Source organism: Mastomys coucha, unplaced genomic scaffold (genome assembly GCF_008632895.1).
Source record: "Mastomys coucha isolate ucsf_1 unplaced genomic scaffold, UCSF_Mcou_1 pScaffold22, whole genome shotgun sequence".
NCBI lineage: Eukaryota > Metazoa > Chordata > Mammalia > Rodentia > Muridae > Mastomys > Mastomys coucha.
The window spans coordinates 84,619,135-84,639,960 of NW_022196905.1; the positions used below are offsets into that span (position 1 = coordinate 84,619,135).

General features: G+C 44.2%; 1 protein-coding gene across 10 annotated transcripts in view; it reads left to right on the forward strand.

Moving 5' to 3' along the window:
- Window positions 1-20,826, forward strand: part of Art3 (ADP-ribosyltransferase 3) — an 82,581-nt gene that overhangs the window by 53,941 nt on the left and 7,814 nt on the right. For 5 of the 10 annotated variants that reach the window (XM_031391004.1, XM_031391008.1, XM_031391009.1 and 2 more), the window contains 6 exons: window positions 3,244-3,321; window positions 7,435-8,143; window positions 16,187-16,219; window positions 17,636-17,668; window positions 19,009-19,038; window positions 20,094-20,129. In XM_031391004.1, coding sequence (XP_031246864.1) covers window positions 3,253-3,321; window positions 7,435-8,143; window positions 16,187-16,219; window positions 17,636-17,668; window positions 19,009-19,038; window positions 20,094-20,129 — 910 coding nt within the window. In that variant the 5' untranslated portion in view covers window positions 3,244-3,252. Of the gene's footprint in view, window positions 1-2,051; window positions 2,151-3,243; window positions 3,322-7,434; window positions 8,144-16,186; window positions 16,220-17,635; window positions 17,669-19,008; window positions 19,039-20,093; window positions 20,130-20,826 lie in introns of those variants that run through there. The other 5 variants (XM_031391010.1, XM_031391012.1, XM_031391013.1 and 2 more) reach the window with 3 other exon arrangements.

Genomic DNA, 20,826 nt, shown 5'->3' on the forward strand with positions numbered 1-20,826 from the left:
TCTACAGAGTGAGTTCCAGGACAGCCCAGGCTACACAGAGAAACCCTGTCTCCAAAAACCGAAAAAAAGAAAGAAAGAAAGAAAGAAAGAAAGAAAGAAAGAAAGAAAGAAAGAAAGAAAGAAGATATTAGTAGTGATGTATTATTTTGAAATATACAGTGAATATGTTTGGAATTATTCAAAATTTACATGAAGAAAAACGTATGCATTTTCAGTATTGTTGTAGAGAAGCGTCTACATAAGACTGTTAAATTGATTGTTGTTTTATATCAAACAACTTTTATAATACTCATTTCTATTGCTATAATATTTTATAAATTTTAAAGAATATGACAAAAGAAATTGTAGGTATTGAAGGGGAGGCCTCTGGGAGGAGTTGGGATACAAAAGGAAAACAAGAATGTGATTTAATTCTATTTACTTAAAATATGTTTTTAAATGTTAACAAATTCAGATAAATTGAAATCATGTAACTTTTCTCATAATGCAATAAAACTTAAAAAATTTAAAGTGAATGTCATGGTTTATGTAAATACTTTGTTTGTACATCCTGGGAAAGTTCTATCTTAGACATTGAATACAAAGTGGATTGCTTATTACAGCTGGGTTGCATAAACATGAAGTCAGAACTAGTGACCTTCTGCTGAGGCTGCCCTGCTGACCTCTGACAGCACACAACTCTGCATCACAAAAGGGTATTGTTGGTTCTTGTTTTGAAATTAATACCTTGCTCTGTATAGAATAGTACATGATGAATCGTCCCGTTTTAGTAACAGCAAAAGCTATTTTAACATTAAACTAACAGAACACACAGAAATCAAAAGTGAAGGAATGGGTTTGGCTAAAGAATTGGCTCCTGAGGTCTCCCTGCAACTCACCACAGAAAGCAGGCAAAGGCTTGAAAGTGCTCCTCCTCAGAAGTGCTCCTCCTCAGAGCCTCAGTCAGCAGCGCCCAGCTGTGGGATCCTGGCCCCTTTGCTCTCCACTCCTATAGCCTTCGCTAAGTCTGCTCCTAGGGATGACCTTCCTCAGTCTCTGGAAGGAAGTGCATGTTTCCACAGCTACAGTGAGCCAGATCTTCCCCAACCAATGAATGAAAAATGAATGAAATGTACCAGGTTATTTTTTTTGGGGGGGGGGAAATCCCCCCTCTCAATAGATCTATTTATTTTATGTATATGAGCACAATTTAGCTGTCTTCAGACACACCAGAAGAGGGTATCAAATCCCATTACAGATGGTTGTGAGCCACCATGTGGTTGCTGGGAATTGAACTCAGGACCTCTGGAAGAGCAGTCAATGCTCTTACCCACTGAGCCATCTCTCTAGCCTAGGGTGGGACTTTCTTAATTGAGGTTCCCTCTAGCTGGCATCAAGACAACAGAAAACTAGTCAGCACCTGTGCCTTATTCAAAGATGTTGGGAGCATCACCAGCTCCCTTCCTACCAGTGTTCCCATTGGACTTCGGTTGGCCTTCATTTATTCTGAGCAGTTGTTACCTGATTGTGTTTGGGTACATACACATAGTGGTTTATTAGATTGCGAATGCTCTTCAGTACTTTGTTCTGCTTGTTTGCGTATCCCAGCTCCTGGCACAGTACGTGAAATGCAGTCAGCCAGGAGTGGTGATAGCCATCACTGTTGACAAAGTTAACAAATGAACCCCCTTGCTGTGGGTGTCATCTAATAGAGGACAGTCCAGCCTTCCCTCTGGCATGTGAATGTCAAAGTCTCAGTTGTTGGGAACTCACACACACACACATACATACATACACACACACACACACACACACACACACACACACACACACACACACACCCTCACACCTTGCTCCAAGGGAGTCCAGGGCTGTTCAGATCTGAGCGTGCTCTGTGGCAGGAGCATTGCTGTGGATTCACAGACCTCTTGGAGATTTAAAGTGTTAACAGCAGTGGTTCCAGGGCAGAGTGTGGGGACCGGATATAAATAGCAGGGCGCAAGTGGGGTAATGAGCCACCGCCAAGCTACCACTAGGGGTGTTATAAAAAGAAAAGCATTCCCAGGCAGCTCACTATCAACAACATCCTATCCTGGAGGGAAGCTCTCCACAGAGTGGGAATCCGTGTGAGGCGGGCCATCATTTAAACTTCGTGAAGGCACAAACACCAGGTAAACATTTTGATTTATTTGCACTCAGACTACAAAAAGTAAGACCAGGGAAACCCTGGCCCACAGCTGGCTTGAAACATGTGTATTCCTTAGACTTTTTGAGAGGGAAGTTTGACACAGAGTAGTATCTTAAAATAATTTCAGATATTTTAATAGCATTAGATAAAAGGACTGCTTTTGAAGACAGGAACCTGGGGCCAGGATGGATTACAAAAAGACTGCCCTTCCTTCCTCTGTGCCATTCAGTACCTCTTGCAGAATCTAGACTGTGGTGTTTGATAAAATACAAGAAAGCAGAGGCTTCAATTCTGTCACAGTGATGTCAGCTTTGTTGGAGCATATGTATGCAAGAGGCTAACAACCTGTGTCACTTAATTGAATTGGTTAATGGCTCTGGATAGCTTCAGCCAGTGACAATTCTTGCCCTCCTGTCTATCCCTTACACTGCCACAAATACCGGAATGGGTATTGGGCACCTGGCCAGGAGAATGATAGAATCTTGTTAGAATCACTACCTTCGAAGGGCTCCTGACTGTTCCTAATGTCAGGACATTCCACACTGGCTTAACCTCTGGCTTGTGTTGATCATGAAGAGTTGGAGGAGGGAGGTCACCTCAGGTGATCAGCTTTGTATTGCTGCTGACTTCAAGTGGGCATGCTCTGACTTGCAAAGCAAAGGGAAGAACGGAAGCTGTGCATGGGAAAGTTTCTAGACAGTTCTTAGAAACTAGGAGTCAGTGTAAGATCATGGTGGTTTTAGTTTGTGTTGCTTCCTGTGTGTGCTCAGGGGGCTTTTAGAGATGGAGGGAAAAGAATCTCTCTAGTGGGAGAGATCTGTCTAGAGTTATGTGGAGGTAGACAGATTGGATCTTGGAAGCACTAAAGTTCTCTGCGGTTTCACATCGTCATTTCTAGAACAAACTGTTAGACATCTGGATAAAATCCAATGCCTCTTATAGGAATGTATTTGATAATCACTTCGACCATCACAATATCTGTCTAGAATGAAAAAATATATAACATCACATTGTCTTGCTTTCCCTAAACCCTCTTTGTTAAGTCTACTGAATTAAACTTTTTCATTCTAATCCAGACAAGAAAAATGAAGATGGGACATTTTGAAATGGTCACCATGCTGCTGGCAGCTGCAGTTCTAATGGACATCTTCCAGGTAATGTAGGGAATGGGAAGCTCGAGCTCACTGGGATGAGAGCCCTGTAACGCTGCCTGAGGCATCTCTGGGATTGAGAGGAGCCAGGATAAGCGAATGAACTTGTTCTAAGCAGCTTTATCTTTATTTTGCAGGTTACACGTGGTAAGCGTAGAAATTTTAAAAATTTAAATTAAGCAAAGAAGACAGAAAAATTCAACCACAAACTCCCTCACTCAGAGGGAGAGACTCTTGGGGGATCTCATAGATAGCCTACATAGCCTCTCTCTCTCTCTCTCTCTCTCTCTCTCTCTCTGTGTGTGTGTGTGTGTGTGTGTATGTGTGTATAATTTAATTAATAAAATATCAATACTGCATATGGTACTTTTTTACCTTGCCTACAACTAATACTGCACCACATTTCCATGTTAATAAACATTCTGGATATATTATGTGTTCTCCAAATAATGCCACAGTGTTTGATTCCATGTTTGTTACTAAGTAACAGCTATTTCCTTGTTATCTTTTTACTGACAGAAATTTCATCATGTTATTTGCAATTCAATATTTAGAAGGTGTAACATACTTTATGTGTGGTATGAAACAGGTATCTCACTTGCGTTCTTTATGCTGCCTTAAATTGAAAACATTGTATCCAGTTTTAGAGTTTTGATTTCACCTTCTAGACTCTAGAAATCTAGAACATCAGCATCGTATACTCTATTGCTTCCATGTTGTGTTATTTGGTTCTTTTACTTAAGACATATCGTTGAAATACCCTTAAAACATTTCAAAGCACATAACCTCATAGGTTTATAGCATCCTTCCAATGTTGCCCCCTCATTTCAGTGGAGTGAAATCTTGCAGCATATGGTCATTTGTGTTTAGTTTCTTTGGCATACTGTTTTCAAAACCTACCCGGGTTGTGACATGTATTAGTATCTCGTTCTTTTCATTAATGAACACCAGCACCATCACAGGGCTGCGCCATATCTTGTTTTTCAATCAGGCATCTGGGTTGTTCCTCTTTATGGCGACTATAAATAGTACTGCCATGAACATCTGTGTATGGGTTTCTGTGTGCATGTTTTCTGTTCTTTCTGTTTTATTACTCTCTAGGGATGAACAGAAGCACTCTTGCTAGCCTTATGCAGGACTTACTTGTATATCTAGCACTTATATGTAGTGACAGTTTTGGAATTTTGGTTTCTTTTAAAAACACAGAAATACTATCAGAACATGATTTTGTTTTAATCCCAGGTGTGGGATATGGGGCTGCTTCAGACTGTCCACAGCAGCTGATTATGATTTGCCTCCTGCTCTAGCATGGGCGTGATTTTGCCAGAGACATATAGTTTCTGTGATTGTGTGATGTTGGGAATTCTGGAGACTTTTCTGAGAGTATATAAATGCTAGGGCCCCGAGAGGCCAGGTGGGTTGTTGGTTGGTTGCTGTTGGTCATGGATTGTTAAGTAGTCATGAGCAAAACAGAAACAAGGAGAAGAAATATCCTGACAGCAAAGATCAAACTTTCCCCAAAGAACTCATCGCCCTAATCCTAAGGCAGTAGTCTTATGATAATAAGGTTGCCTCCTTTCCCCTCTCTCCTTTTCTCTCTCCTATCTAGTGTTAGGGGGTTGAAAGAGTGGAAGAAAGGGGGTAGATAAAGGTGGAAGAAAGAAGAACCCACAAAGTAACAAAAGACTTACATATGTAGTTGTGCACCTGTTACTACCTACATAAGTGAACATGAGTTAGCCAGGGCTGTGCTACTCTGCATGACAGAACTGCACATTATTTTGAGCGCATGTTTCACTTGCTGTATTTCTAGAGTGGCACTGGGTCATATCGGAACTTCAAGTTGAGCTCCTTGGAGGACTGCTACAGTGCCTTCCATATTGGCTGCACGCCATCCAGCATGAATCAGGGCTCCAGTTCAGCTCTTCCTATTTGCTTGTGGCTTTCCTGCTTTGCTCTTGGTTTTTGTTCTGGTCATTATTTTTATTCCAGTGGGTATGAAATGGTACCTCATGTGGTTTTAATTTGCCTTTTAAGTATTGGTTTGCAACACATCATTTATCATACTTCTTTTATTAATGTTTTTCCACTAATTAGTTTCTCTTCTGAAACACCAAGGTCATTTCCACAGGTTTGAAATGAATTTTCCATAGCTGAATTTCATCGTTATGAGCTTTTGTTTAGGTGGATATGTCAGAGGAAAGCATCATCTCCTCATTCACTCAGTCTTCCATACCTGCTTCTCCCTGTTCATTCATTTGTCCTCAATGGTGACGATCCTAGGAGCTGTGCCACTACAAGGCACGCCCTGTACAGAACACACAATCAGCTATGGTGTCTGGCCAGAAAGGCTCGCTGTCTAAAATTAGACATGTGAAGACTGCTTTGTGAGGCACAGGGAAAAGACAGGAACATATTGGCTCGATTCTGATCTGGTGGGAGGAATGTGGGAGGTGGTTTCTGATGTCTTATGTTGCTGTCTTCAAGATAAATCAAGCTTTGGCGCTCAGGCTGAACTCTGGTACATTCTGTGCTAGAGAGTAAAGTGCACTTCATAACTTTGCAACTGCAGTGACTTGATCTCCAAAGCTCAAATCCCCATGTCAGAACACTGACCTACAAACTGGAGAGTGCGAGGGTCTCAGTGAGCCCCAGCTGAAGCTCCCAAGGTCAGTCATCAGTTTCTGGCTCTGGCCCACTTAGTTATCTAATGGGTAAAATGTTTCCTTTTGTTTAGCAAAATTAGACTCTTTGAAACAAAATGTCAGTAGTCCTCATCACTGGGTCATTCTACTTTTTTAGAAGCAACAGAACATTTTGGTGAAGAAGGCAAAACTCTGGAGCCAGAGTGTCTGGGGTCAAATACGCATACTGTCTCGGTATCTCAAAGATAAAAGGTGGAAGAGAGGTCTCGGTATCTTAGTCTCCTTATCTTTAAAGGAAAAGGGCTGGAGAGATGCTTGAAGGCTGTGAGCATTTGCTGTTCTTACAGAGGACATGGGTTCTGTTCCCAGCACCCATGTGGCTCACAACCACCCAGAACTCCAGTGACACTGCCTACTAACTTCCAGGCACCAGACACTCACATAGTGACTTACATATACACACACACAAGCACTCATACAATTAAATAATTAAACCTTTCAAATAAAATGAAGTAAAATACAATAAAATAAAGGGAGGTTAGTTTTCACTCCCTCCCCCTCCTCCATTATGAGAGGTAATTCGTGTGAAGCATTTAGCTCTGAGAAAGAGCTCAGGCATAGAAAGCAGAAATCTGTTAGGGTTAGAAGTGGGGTGGGGGTGGGGGTGGTGCAGTGATAGCCAGAGCTGGAAGTGTCCAAGGAAGACTCCACAAATAGCTTAATGAATAGGTAGCTGTTACTAATGGTTGTGAGCAGTGAGTTTATACATTTGGCCTTAGACATGGATGGCAGGTCTTTAGTGGATCCAAAGGAAGGGGCCAAGGGGGCTGTTGACAGAAAGGTGTGGCCCTCACAAGGACGTCCTCATCTTTACAGCCTCCTCTCTCTGCCAGTGCCATCCATTTCTTCACAGCTTTCCTTCCTGATCTCATCCCCTGGTGGGACTCCAAGAACAGTTGTTGGAATTCCTAAGCCAACACTAGCCCGAGGCTGACAGTTTTAAAGGAAAGGGTGTCTTTAAGGAGATGGCTTTCTGAGTGTTGGACCTAGATCACCTACTTTTACTTTGGGCCGGAAGTGCAAAGTTAGTCCTGTCTGTGTCACATGAATAAGGGAGAGTGCGTTCGTCCAGAGGGAAAGGTGCCATTTGTCATGATGTGTTTTCTACCACATGCAGTATTTTATACATGGTACTTTGCATTATACAAAACGGTCTTAAGAGTTGGAGGAAATGTAGCTAAGGACACTGTTCCAGCCTGGGCTGGACTGTCTTTAGTCTCTTTGCCATCACTGAGTTCAGGTGAGTGAACTGCATGGAGAATTCCTACCCGCACCTCTCCACTGACATGGACTCTTTCTGCTGTCCACACATTGGGATGTAATTCATAATTAAAAGGGCACGGGAGAGTGGGCACACTCCTGTGAGAGAAATCTATATCAAATAAATGTGTGATTTCCTTTTGCTCTGAAGGTGAAGGCGGAAGTGTTAGACATGGCAGAGGATGCATTTGACGATGAATACCTGAAGTGCAACAGCAGAATGGAAATGAAGTATATTCCGCAGATGGAGAAGGAGGAGTGGGCCAACGATGCGCTCCTGCGAACTGTGTGGGACAATGCAGGGATCCAGTGGGAAGCGCGGAAGGCTCAGCTCTCCCTCCCTAGGAACTTCAAGGATGCCTACGGAATCGCTCTGATGGCTTACGTGACTGAGGCTCACGAGCAGACTCGCTTTTACCACACATTCAACAATGCCGTGAAGTCTGCCGGCCTGTCCCGAAGACTGTACATCTATAACTTTCCGTTCAAGGCTTTTCACTTTTACCTGGTAAGAGCCCTGCAGCTGCTGAGACGACCTTGCGAGAAAAGTTACAAAAGCGTGGTGTACAGCACAAGCCCGGACATTTCATTCACATTAGGAGAGCAAAACCCAGCCAGGCTGGGCAACTTCACATTGGCCTATTCAGCCAAACCTGAGACAGCTGACGACCAGCAGGTGCTAACCATCCAGACCTGCTTTGGAGTTGCCGTGGGAAAGTTTCTTAATAAAGAGAATGAAGGAGCTGTTTTAATACCTCTGAGTGAGGTCTTCCAAGTGTCGAGGAAAGAAACTGGCAAGGGCCTCATCCTCCAGAGCATCAACAGTACCTGCAGCTACTATGAGTGTGCATTCCTCGGGGGTAAGTGATCTCTGGTGATGTTGGTGTACTTGGGAGGGGAGGGGTAGGGTGCACACAGGTCCAGGAGAGCAACCGGTGTTTTCGAGGCAGTCTTTCTTCAGCTACAATTCAGTTGCCAGATAAATACCTGTACTTCATTACTAAAGTTAAACCACAGAACAGCGCTGTAAAGCAAAGCCCATTTTGCCCCACAGGGTTTTGCAATGGTCAGAAACAGATTTGGTTGTCACAACTTAGGAAGAGACGTGGTTGCTGTTGGCCAGGTACAGCTAACCAATGCTCAGGACCCTGTCCTATAACTAAGAATTCTCTGGTCCAAAATGTCAGTAGTGCCGGGGGTTGAGAATTCCCACCACAAGTCAGGCAGTACACACAATCCCATCCCATTCCCAAGCATCTGGCATCCATTCAAAATTTAAGCTGGGTTTTCCAAGTATACACCATCATGTTTGTAAGTGAATAGCACGCTTTCATTCTTTCTGAATTTAAAATTTTTTTAGACATGGTCTAAATATTCCCAATAGGGTATTCAGCCCTCATACACCACGTATCATTTTAAGCTATCTTTACTGTTCCTGGATCAGTGGTGCAAGCTTGTAATCCTGAAAGGAAAAATTAAAGCTTTGGACCTGTGCTGACTAGGAAAAGTTATGAGCCTAAGTATCCATCACAAGCTGGCCCACATAGGCCTGGGAATGAGCAAGCAAGTTGTTAGATATCATAAGAGCTGGCAGGTCAAGGAGACATAAAACTATAAACATAGAGGAAAACATGTCTAGGCAAACAAGGACATGTCCAAGGCCCAGGCCTCCAAAGACGTGCCTGGTGGACACTAAGTAATGGACCATCTGGTCCTCTCAGATATGGTTTAAGGTCAGATGCTCTGTTGACTCAGATTAACACCAACCTTAGGAATTTTCCACTCTGTTCTGCACGTAATAGTTAATATTTGAACTAGCCAATCATGTATGGCCACACTGATTCCTTTGTTCCCTCAGACCTTTTCCCTATATAAACCCCTAACTTTTGAGCCTCGTGGTCGGCTCCACTATCTCCTGCGTGAGATAGGTGTGGTGCAGAACCAGAGCGCCCTGAAATTAAAAATACCTCTTGTAATTACATCAAGATGGTCTCTCGTGATTCCTTGGGTGCACGTCCTCCCGAGATTTGAGTGGGGGTCTCCCCCAGGGGTCTTTCAATCCCACCTACTCAGGAGGCTGAAGCAGAAATGTCAAGTTCAAGGCCAGCCTGGGCAACTTAAGTGAGACCCAGTCTCAAGAGAATAATAGGTTAGTGATGGAATGTGCGCTTTGCATCCTAAGGATTATAGACACTCCTCATATTTCTCTCAGCTTTGACAGAAAGCCCAACAGTTCTTATTGACTAGGGCCAGGCTGTTGGGCTCCATGGCCCCTCTGCAGCACTAGTGACCCAGGCTGTGTCTCTGTTCCACTGCTCTAAGGATTCATCTTTTCATTGCCATTTGCCTTGAGGCATCAGTGAGCATCCAAGACAGATACAGTAGGCCTGACCATCCACCAATTTCCAGGGAGGGCAAAAGCTCCGTCTCACATCTTCATTGTACTTCTGACTCCAGCCCTTTGCTGGAACTCGTTCTTGGTCACGCATAGCTACAGGAAAGACTTAGAAAGGCGGAGGTCAGTTTCACAGCCTCCTGACGCAGGAAGAACGGGCATTAGAAGTGACCGCTAGGATGCTGTACACATCTGTGATCTTGGATTTGGATCTAGCCTGGGATACGTAAAGAGATCATGTCTCAAAAAAAGAAAGAGGGAGGGGAAGGGAGGAGGGGAGGGAGAGAGAGGGAGAGCGAGAGCGAGAGCGTAGCCAGGGTTGGTAGGTCTGTAACTGGAAAGTGTCTGATGACTCCCCCTTCTTCCCCATATGTGCTCTTGGTCTAGTAAATTGCTGGGATTTTGTTGTTTGGTTTTGTTTTGTGTTTACCTCTGTAATACTTCCTTTGCTAGGATAATTTTATGACTTCATTTAAAAAATATCCTATTACTAATTCACCCCAGAGCTTTTGACAAAAGCAGACATCTCTCTGTACATTGCTCTTTCCCACCCCTGGATACACCCAGATTCCCACATCATCCTGCTATGGGCTGTGCTCACCAAAGGTCCTCCAGCCTCTCCACTCCACCACACTAAGGCTTTGCTTCTCCCACACAACCCTGTTCTGGGTTTGCATGTCTTCCCTAGGCGACTCTCCTTTGTTTAGTGAGGTGAGGCCAAGTGTCGAGCACACAGTATCTTGAGGCAAATTTTCTAAGATTGAATGTGTGAAGTACCCGTCTTTAAGCTCAAATAATAGTTTTTGTAGTCTGCCACATCTCTGCATGGTTCTAGGGACTTGAACCTTACTAGGAGCTGATGAGGGAATGAAGACAAGACAAGACAAGACATACGTAAATAGCTAGGGTTGAGTGGTCTGAATGTTCAGTAGAGAAACCTCAGAAGCTCAGCATGTTTACTACATAGAGCTGAACAGAGAGGCATGGCTATTACATACTGATAATCAAGGGCCAGACTTTATAGCTGGACTAAGGACACAGGTTTAGCTAATCTTGGTAGGAACAATCTCTGAAGGAAGTAACTATATGTGATTAAAGGGTTAATAAACCCATCCTCCCTCCCTCCTATGAAAATGGCTAGATCCCTTTGTAGCATTTCTCTGTAATGTGCAAAGGACAGAACGAAAGCTCTACTCAGCACTGCCTGTGGTAAACAAAGCCCCTGATGGTGAGGTGCCTGTGAGCAGGAGGAACAGGCGAGAACCTAAGGTCCTGGGGCAGAAAGCCATAGCTTCAGATTGCCTGAGAGCGGTGCTACATGTCCAGAGGCAGGACCAGATTCTGGTCCTGACCTGTCCTACAGCAGTCCGTTCAAGAGGTACTGTCTTATACGTCATGAGGTCATAGAGCAGCCCCTGCATGGCCTACTAACTGCGCTGTGCGTTCCTTGTAATTACAGAGGGTGTGGCTAGAGAAAAGACCACGTGTCCACTTCCCTGCTGTGTGCACCATCTTGCATTCTCTGAACACACACACACACACACACAAACACACAGAGTGAGTAGTTGTGTGCTTATCTAACTGAACCAGAACCCATGGCTGCTGGGTCTAACAGCGAATATTACAGTTGGCCTCAGAAACAGGGAAGGCTTTATTTGGACCTTGACTCAATGTGCCCAGTGTACAGAGAAATAAAAGGGTGGGTGGGACAGTGCTGAGGAGACAGTGTGCTCAGCTGGGATGCTGACACGTTTGCCGTTGGACAGCAGAAGCCATGAGGCCATCACAGTGCCAGGTTGCAGCGTGTCCAAGGCCTTACACTTTGACCTTCTGTGCTTCCGGGATGTTGGGTGTGGATGATTCTTTACTCACTCTCACATCTCACCCACACACTCCTGATCTGCATTCACGCTGCATCTGATTTCTGAGCATTCTCCTTGAGACAACATCAACACGAATGAGCAGCTAAAGAACACTCAGCCCTTTACCTTCTAGATATTGGCCATGACCCCAAACCAGGCCAGCTAGAGCCAGCTTATACCAGAATGGAGCCTTGTCTCGTTCCTCCTACATCACAGCGGCTTAAAATTGGCCAGGGCTGAGTAATTTGTTATCCTTATCCATGATGATGGAGTGTTCCAAGACCCCCAGTGGTTGCCTGAGACCATGGCTTATACCAAATCCTACATGTACTGGGTATTTTTCTATACATCCATAGTATGATAAAGTTTGATTTATAAATTAGGAGCACCAAGAGTTTAATAATAATAGGATAATGATAACAGTATGCTACACTAGAAATTTGATGAATGCCCTTCCCCCCAACTTTCTCTCTTAGGAATATTTATTTGCAGTCTTTAGGTGACCACTGGGTAACAGTTAAACTGTGTAAGAAGGAACGTAGAGATGACCAAACACTATAAGCCAGGCACATACCATACCTGTCTCCTTCCTCCCACTGAGTGTGTTTAACTTCTCTAGCACAACACAGTCAGAAACCCAGTTGCAGCTGGACTGTAGAAATCATACCTATTTTGGTGCCCCTGATGCACTCAGGCAAATACCATTTATGGAGGTCTTGGTTATAGAAAAGCTCTGGCTGCCAATCATGTTTTGCAACTAGTGCCTGGCCAATGGGCTGTGGTGGGCAGTGAAACCCACAGCTCTCAAGTCTGTGACTGGAATAATGAAAAAAACAAAAGATGCAATGACAGGTGAGCTAGTGGACTGATTCTGAATGAGCCAGGGGCGCGAGACATTCATGGCACATTGTAAGCCTCTGTACAAGGGGAATGAGGAAGACGGTGGGGTATGGGGGAGGGGCATTTGACAGGTTAATAATGTTCAGCTCAGCCACAAAGGAGGTCTCTGGGGAGCTCACATGTAGCTCGTGTTTGTAGAGCACTGTCCAAGGCAGCTGCTGCTGCTGAGTCCAAGGTTTGACCTAACCTGGAGTCCTCTGCTGCCATCTAGTGATAACCAATGGGAATGCACAGTTGGAGGCTTCCTAAGGCCAGTTGTAGGCGTGGCTGGCTGGGAGAACTTTTGTTAGCGAGCTCCAGGCCCTTGGGGTCTGTCCTCCAGTACTGGAAAACAAACAAACAAAAGCAGCAACAACAAAAAGTATGGTTCTAGATGGAAAAGGGCAATGTTTCTAAGTCAATGTTACTAGACTTAGCATGCTAGACATAGTCCTGCGTCACTGTTGAAAACTTACCTATGATTTCTACTGTAAAAATCCAGTGTGGATGTTACAAAAACTGGCTAGCTAAAAACAAACAAACAAACAACAAACCAGTTCCATTTGTTAAGAAATGGAGGGACTAATTCCTGGTGGTCATTCCTGGTCAGACTTGCTATGAACCCAAGACCATAGAGGGAAAGAATAAACACCTTCCCTCCCTCGGAAGAGGCTAGAGCAGGTCAACCAGCTTAGTTCTTTCTCTGGGAAACTCGAGAAAGACAGAACGTCAGCCGTGTGATCAGACTAAATTCCTTATCATCAAAAGCGACCCCACTGGAAAACTGTAACTGGGTTTGGAGGGCTGTAGATCAGGCATGGATTCCTAAGAGAAAGCCCAGGCTGTAGAATGCCTCATGGCCCCACTTGCAAATCAAGGCTCACAAGCAGAGAAGAGATGGTATGTGCCTGAGCCGAAACCATCTGAAGGAATACTCTGAGTGTGGGTGGTCTGCTGCTCCAGTCATGGTCCTGGGGGAGGGGGAGGAGTCTGAATGATGCTTTACATGCTTAGTCACGGTCCTGGGGTTGGGGGGGTCTGAATGATGCTTTACATGCTTAGTCACGGTCCTGTCCAGTGTATGTGTGTGTGTGTGGGGGGGGGGCAGGTCTGAATGATGCTTTACATGCTTACAGAGTCCGGGAAGCAGCAGAGACTAAATGTTCCCTAGTTGAAAACAGGCCTTGTTAGGCCTCTGAGCTCTGGTTGCTGGCTTAAGCCTATTTTTGGACTCACTGTAGCATGCCAAGCCAGATCCCTGCTAAGCCATCGAAAGGGGAAAAGATGAGTTTATTGGGTTGTCCAGATTTATTTCTTACACATCCACCCCGAGGCTAAGGATATACAGGCAGGGGGCTTGCCTAGCATGCATAAGGCTTTGTATTCCTTCTGTATTAAGAAAACAAACACAATTCCACGCAGACCAGAGTGGTTATTAAATACGATTTTCATTGTTTCTAATTGCTACATGTGAGCATTTCATGAGAGCATGGAGGCTCCTGTGTTATTTGAAACTATCTGAGATCAGTCATTAGTTCATGTAGTGAAACAGGATCACCGTTTGTAGTTCTGCCCAGCACGCTCTAAGACAAAGAGCACTTAACACCATTCCAGCACATCAAAGCAAGACTGTTTTCATTCACTCTGGAGACTGACCGACTTATCATCAATCTGTGTTATTTTCAAGCATTGTATCAGGGCTCCATTGAGCTAGTTATTTGGGTGAAGTGGGAGGTAAGGATGTTGTAGCATCTGAGATCTCAGTTGGGAATGCTTCTTCCTGCCTTAAGTCTATTCACAGGGACCCTTAGGCTACAAGGAATACCTGGATGTTTTGTCTATTTTCTAAGCAATATTAGACAAATAATATATGCCTAACAGTTGGGCAACTATTTGAAAAGATAATAAAAGATGTGGTTTTATCATGAGCATGATTCACAAGGCATCTTTTAAATCATCATTGTATGTGTGTACAAGACTGGGGGGAGGCATGCTTGCCACATCTGTGCCACAGAGGTCAGAGGACAACTTTCCAGAGGTGCCTCTCTTCTTCGATCTTCACATGGGTTCCAGAGATTGAACTTGGGCCTCCCTGTCGAGTACTATCCCCTGTGAGCCATGTGTCTGGCTAACTAGCTGTCTTCACACACTTGTTTATGATAGGTTGCTGTCGTTTCTATGGAGGGCACAATCTAGTCAGCTGTATGGAAACCTTCAACTCAGAAACAAAAGATAGAAGCTGAGTCTATGTAGGTGAGGATCAAAGTCTCTCTCACTTCCCATATCCCTTCAGCCTTTTCCTGTTTTCCTAGTCTGTTTCCTCCTCATGCCTAGAAAATCTAGAATCATCTACATTTTCCCTAATTCTCTACTAAACTCCAGGCGAGGTGGGGCTACTACCTCCTGCTTGAGATGAAATTGTGCAGTAGTTGCCAGAACTGTTCTCAGTTCTGTCTTAGTCTGTTTTAGCTAAATGAGTGTACTTTGCATTATAGTGTTGCTTAGCTTCTCCTCTCATTGCCATGATAGAACACAAAAGCAATCTGAGTGAGAAAAGGTTTATTTTAGCTCATAGTTGCAGGCTCCAGCCAATCCTGGTGGGGAAGTCAGGGCAGCAGGCACTTAAGCACTGCTTGGTTCCCTTTTCCTATTTACACAGTCCAGATGCTAGCCAGGGAATGGTGCCGCCCTCAGTGGGCGGGTCTTCCCATCTCAAGTGATGCAAATTAACATTACTTACTACAGACAAGAGGCCCACCTCCCAGGTTGTTCTAGGTTCTCTGGAATTGATAGCACCATTATGGGCATCAACTAAATTCTAACAGACCTGTTATGTCCTGACACGTAGAAATCAGACCAAGTTACCTGCATTTCTGGCTTGAATTCTAAACATGATACCGGATTTGAAAGTAGATTATAGAAGAGCACATGGGTCGTTGTGAGAGTTATTGTGGAACAGGTCTCTAAGGGGCACATCATTGGGAAACCAGACCTCAACATTAAATCAATGAATCAGACAGAGAGGAGACCAAGGCATTCAGACTTCCATGGCACCCAGGCAGCCCTCCATGGCTTACGATGACATCTTCATATTTTTCTCACTGACCTACTAATGTTAGGCAGGCTAGCAGAGTCCTGCTCTGTCTTGCCTAGGGACAAGCACTGGAGCATTGGTGACAACTTCCCTGGCATCGACCATGCAAGTGTCTGGAGCCACCTGAAGCACTGACTGTTTCATGCCATGTTCCTCGTCTCCCAAGATCATAGATCATTTCACACACGGGGTGTGTTTCGGAACATACCAACTCTTTTTCGATACCAACAGGAAGAGAATCTTTGCTCATGTGTTAAAAGGTCTTGTAAACATGATAGAGATCCCTTTTCTCCAAGGGCATGGGATAATTGTGTCGAAGACTGGGTAACGCTTGAGGTCTACAAAGAGCATCAAGTTAGACAAGTACTGTTCTCTCTAAATTTTGTAATAAATCATAGGCATAGACAAGAATATAACGTTTAGCCCTGTAAGGTCCTTCGTGGTCATTATATGTAATTTCTTAGTAAAAAACAAATACCTCAAAAGGTGTGCACTTTGTCCCAGTTCATATCACAGGGTCGTGGCTGTTCTGTGAAGATAAAACTTGTTCCTGAAATTTCACATTTCACTACAGTATGGGTCTGAGAAACTAGGCATCTACAGATTAGATTACCAGTAACCACAGATCATTTGAAACTTGGGTCATGTCTAAAATTTTATCTTTGTGTTTCAGGTCTAAAAACAGAAAACTGTATTTCGAACCCAGGTAAGATGAATTTAAATAATTATCTCTGTCATGGGAATTTTATTAGTTTTGATTTGTTTGTTTGTTTGTTTTTCCCCTCACAATTACGGGTCAAACTCTGCCATTGGCGCCTACATTGGCCACCGTCAGCCACCATCTCTTAAGGCTAAAGTGTGCTTTTGTTGGTGGCTCTGAGTCCATTAGGTCTCTACTGTAAAGCCAACATTTGGGAACTGAGAGTTAGTAGGTTTACTCAGCACCCTGAGAAGATGGTGAGAGCGGTTTGTCTGTGGCTCATCTCTGGTAGGTGAAGGGGCTTTAACAGGAGGTGTGGAGCTGGGTCCTGATGAGTCATACCTGGCTGGACAGTCACAGTGTCTCAAAGTGTGTTTTCCCGGTTTCTGCTGGGACACCCTTGACATAGACCAGTGCCCCTAACCCTTTGACCAACACACTATTTTTCTGCAAAGTAAACACTGTCCCACTTTTAATTAAAGAATTGTACCGTCAAGACCTTGCCCCACATTTTGATATGATCTGAAGACCACCAGGCCGTCTAGGTAATGGAAAACTCAGGAAAGCTCCTAGGACGTTCTAGGCAAATGTCTGTCTCTTTCTTAGTGTAAATAGCTGACTGGCAGCCAGTGTCTTGGTCATGTAATGGTGGTTTTCTTAAGGTTTTACAGTGCTGGCTAAAGAGGAGATGCAGGACAGCCTTACGCAGGGCACTTTGCAAAGTGAGTTAGTCTGGAACAAGGTGGTTAAAGACACACTCTCATTTCTATTTTCCTGTGAAAGCTGACCCTGCGCATCCTGATCTTTGCCTGTGGCTATACTCTCAAATACTGTGTCCCAGGCAGGCAGGAACTTGCCAGTCTCACTGAGTCCTGTCTTATAGGAGCTTTAGGACTGGTGAAGGCCCTCACAGCGTCAGCCATTTCCCACGTGGTCCCTGTGCAAAAAGCTAGACTCTACTTCCTATATTTGGGTGTCTCAGGAAGTAAGATCAGGGAGAGTCATGGAAGAGTGGGGTGGATGGCCTCAGGCCTGGTGGAGTTGTGATGGTGTCTATTTCAGCTTCCCTGGGGGAAATCATAGGAAGGTACAGCAAAAGTGATGTCTACCAGGAGATGGTGGGGCAGATGGGAAGGTATGCAGGAAATTCTAAGTGTTTTGAGGCTCAGCATTATCAAATGTGTCACATACTATCAAAGTGCTAGCTTTTCTATGTGTTCTTCTTCAGGTTAAAAAAAAAGTCTACATTGCTTTGTCCTTGAATTTAAATTTTTTGTTTCGTATAACCACACTTTGTATATTTCTTGAAACTAGGATGGCTCGAATGCTTATATAGCAAGCATCGCTATATAATATAGCATATATTTAATCATCATTGCATCTGGGCACAGTAACATGGATGAAAATGCATTTGTATTTCAGAATATATTGACCCTATGTATTTCTACAACCCGGGTGAGTATACACTTCTACAAGCAATCCAACAAGGATGTTTAATTACTCTTTCCTGTGTGGCAAATGCACCTCCTGCCTGAGTGAAGGTGGTCACTTGGCCGATCCAAAAGAGCGAGGGAAACAACGTGGTTTAGGAAATGCCCTCTTCTGCTGCATCTGCTCTGTGGCCCTCTGAACAGTAAATGTTTTGGGGAGTAAAGAAGCAGGTACCTGCAGAGCTGCCCTCGCAAGGCTGTCTGTGGGGTATGGGTAGGTCTGTATTCCACTGTTGGTATTGGTGCAGGTGACACCAATATTCACAGGTAAATTAAAATTTCCACCCACTCAGAGGAGAAGGGGAGGGGGAAGGCAGGGGAAGAATTGTGGTGGTGGGGGCCAGAGGGTGTGGTGATCAGGAGGGTGCAGTGAATAAGAAAAAAAAATTAAATTAAAAAAAATTCCCAGCATATGTGTCACTCCCAAGCAGCCAGATGTCTGGTGTATCCACAGAGTGTAACCAACCTAGATGAGAACACAGTAAATTACACTTATTTTGAGCTAATCAGGATTACTCTATGGGAAGATATAAGTCCAAGCCATCCCGAAAGTGTGCTAAGAGATTTTATGACATGGCAGCTCGGCTATGAGCTATAAGGCCCTCCAGCGAGGATTCAGAGCAGTGCTGGCAACAGTTAAGCTCTCCAGCCTCACCCTCTGGGTGCTGTGGGTGGGAGAGGGGGTCTGCTGGACAAGTGGTCAGAAGAAGCCATGGAGGGCATGTGTGAAGCTCATCTATGGCCTCCCCACACCATGTAGTGCCCTAAAAGGCGCTTCTCTATCTACTCTTAATTTTGCCCCAAATCATCTGATTAAATGAATGGAGTGATTAGAGTTTTCTAAGTCTCTCGGACAAACCTTTGAGTACTTGGTTTTGCATTGAGATAAGTTCTTTATTGAAGAGAAAAAAAAAAACCCTTGCCTTTAAGTGTGCCACCTTTTCTTTGTTGGGAAAGATGCCTACTGTCCTCACAGAGGCAAAGCCGCCGCTGACATCCCAAGGACTCACCTAGAGCCCCTCTTACTGACTCTCTGTGTTCATAAATTATGATCACTGCACAGGACCTTAGGCAGCTATTCAAATTAGACTTTTTTTCCTGTCTCATTGACACCCCCAGGAGACTAATTTTGTGGTGGCTTATTTCAATGGAGGCACCAGGAGAGCCTGGAGCCCAACACACACACAGACTCTAGTGCCATTTACATTCACTAGCAGCAGACACTAGATGTGCCTACTGGTTCTTTTCCGTCAGTTCTTTCCATCTCTTGTTAAAACTGATGCATTTTGCTTCTTTGCGACTTAGATATGGACAGTCAGAAGCTTGAAGATTCTGGTAAGACATTCTCATAAACTCTGGGACTTTATGTTTTGCAAGCTATGAGTGTGTGGCAAGAAGCAAGGAGAAGCCAGAGCTTCTTAGCCTACTAATTTGATCTATCTGATTGAATTCTTAAAAAAAAAAAAAAAGCTACATCCCCTGTGCCTATTGTCTGCCAGACAGTCTTTAGGTCATCCCGGAAAGCAGAGAACAGTGTGACTAATGATTCTGCAAACTTGTTCCGTGTTGTTGATAAAACAGATAGCATTTATTTTTCCTAAGTTAAAATCATTCTTTGTATGTGTATCTGAGTAGCATGCGTATCCATGTCCCTATGATAAGTACATTCCAAAGTATAACTTACTCCAAAGGTTTTAATTAAAAAAAAAAAAATGGGGCTGGAGAAATGGCTTGCTGCTCTTCTGAAGGACCCAGCCATCAGGTGGCTCACTACTGTCTGTAATTCCAGTTCAGCAGATCTGATGCCTTCAGGCCTCACCAGACACCTGCACACAAGGGGAACACACACACATACACACACACACACACACACACACACACACGAGTGCGCGCATGCATGCACACACATAAAAATAAATGTTTTTCTGTGTGAGTGTATATATGTGTGCATGTATGCTTGTTTGCATGTGTGTAAGCATGTTGTGTATGTGAGTGCATGCATGAGTGTGCACATGGCTGTGTGGGTCAGAGTCTGGTACCAAGTGTCTTCCAAGACTACTGTGTATACTGAGGCAGGTCTCTCACAGTGAACCCAAAGCTTTCAAATTCTGCTAGTATGGCAGGCCAGCAGGTTCAGGGATCCCCTTTCTCCACCTCCCATGCACAGGGATTATAGGCTAGCCATGGCATCCACCTGACTCTTCTGTGGGCTTTGGGGCTTAGGCTTGTGGGGCAAACACTATGCATTCAGCCACGACCTCCCCAATCCCTCAGCTTCAAACTTTTTATTATTTTAAAAGATGTTATTGTCTTCAAGTGCTAGGGTAGAAAAATTCTCAAGTTACTGGAGAGATTACTGGAACACTTCTGTATTTTCTTTTTTTCCATGGTGTCTGGAATCAAACCCTGGGCCCCCTGCAAGCTAGGTAAGCATGCTCTTGTTGAGATATACCCCCAGCCCCTGGAACAACTTTTCTAATGGTTGATTTAAGAATGCACGTCACTAACCTTAAAAATGATCATACCTTCAACCTAGTTATAACTTGGAAACTAGCACAACATAGAAGCTAAAGCGGAAAGCTGTTGCCTTCGCATCTCAGAAGCATCTAGAAGCACTGCTAGCAGGGGTTTTGGTATTCAGGACAAGGACTGGAGTCCGGCTTTGTACATGCTAGGCAATGGCCGTACCACTGAACTACATTCCCAGCCCTCTTTTTATTTTTTAATTTTAATTTTTTAATTTAATTTTTTAATTTTAACTTTAAGAGTCTGAGCTAGGTAGGATGGTGCAAACCTGTGACTCCCATCACTTGGAAGGCAGAGACAGGCAGGTATCTATTAGGAGTTCAAAAGCACCCTGGTCTATATAGTGAGTTCCAGGCCAGATGAGGTTACATAGGGACATCCTGTCTCAAAAACAAACACAACCAAACAACTCCCCATCTGCTCACCACTCTTCCCTCCCCCACAAAACCAGAAGGTCTGATTAGCCTGGCCAGCCTTGAACTCTCTTTGTAGTTCAAGCCTTTAACTGCCAGCTCTCCTTCCTCCACCTCCTCCGCAGCTGGGATTTGCAGGCCTGTCCCACAGGCCTCAGCCAGTTTTACATTTCTTTAAAAGCAG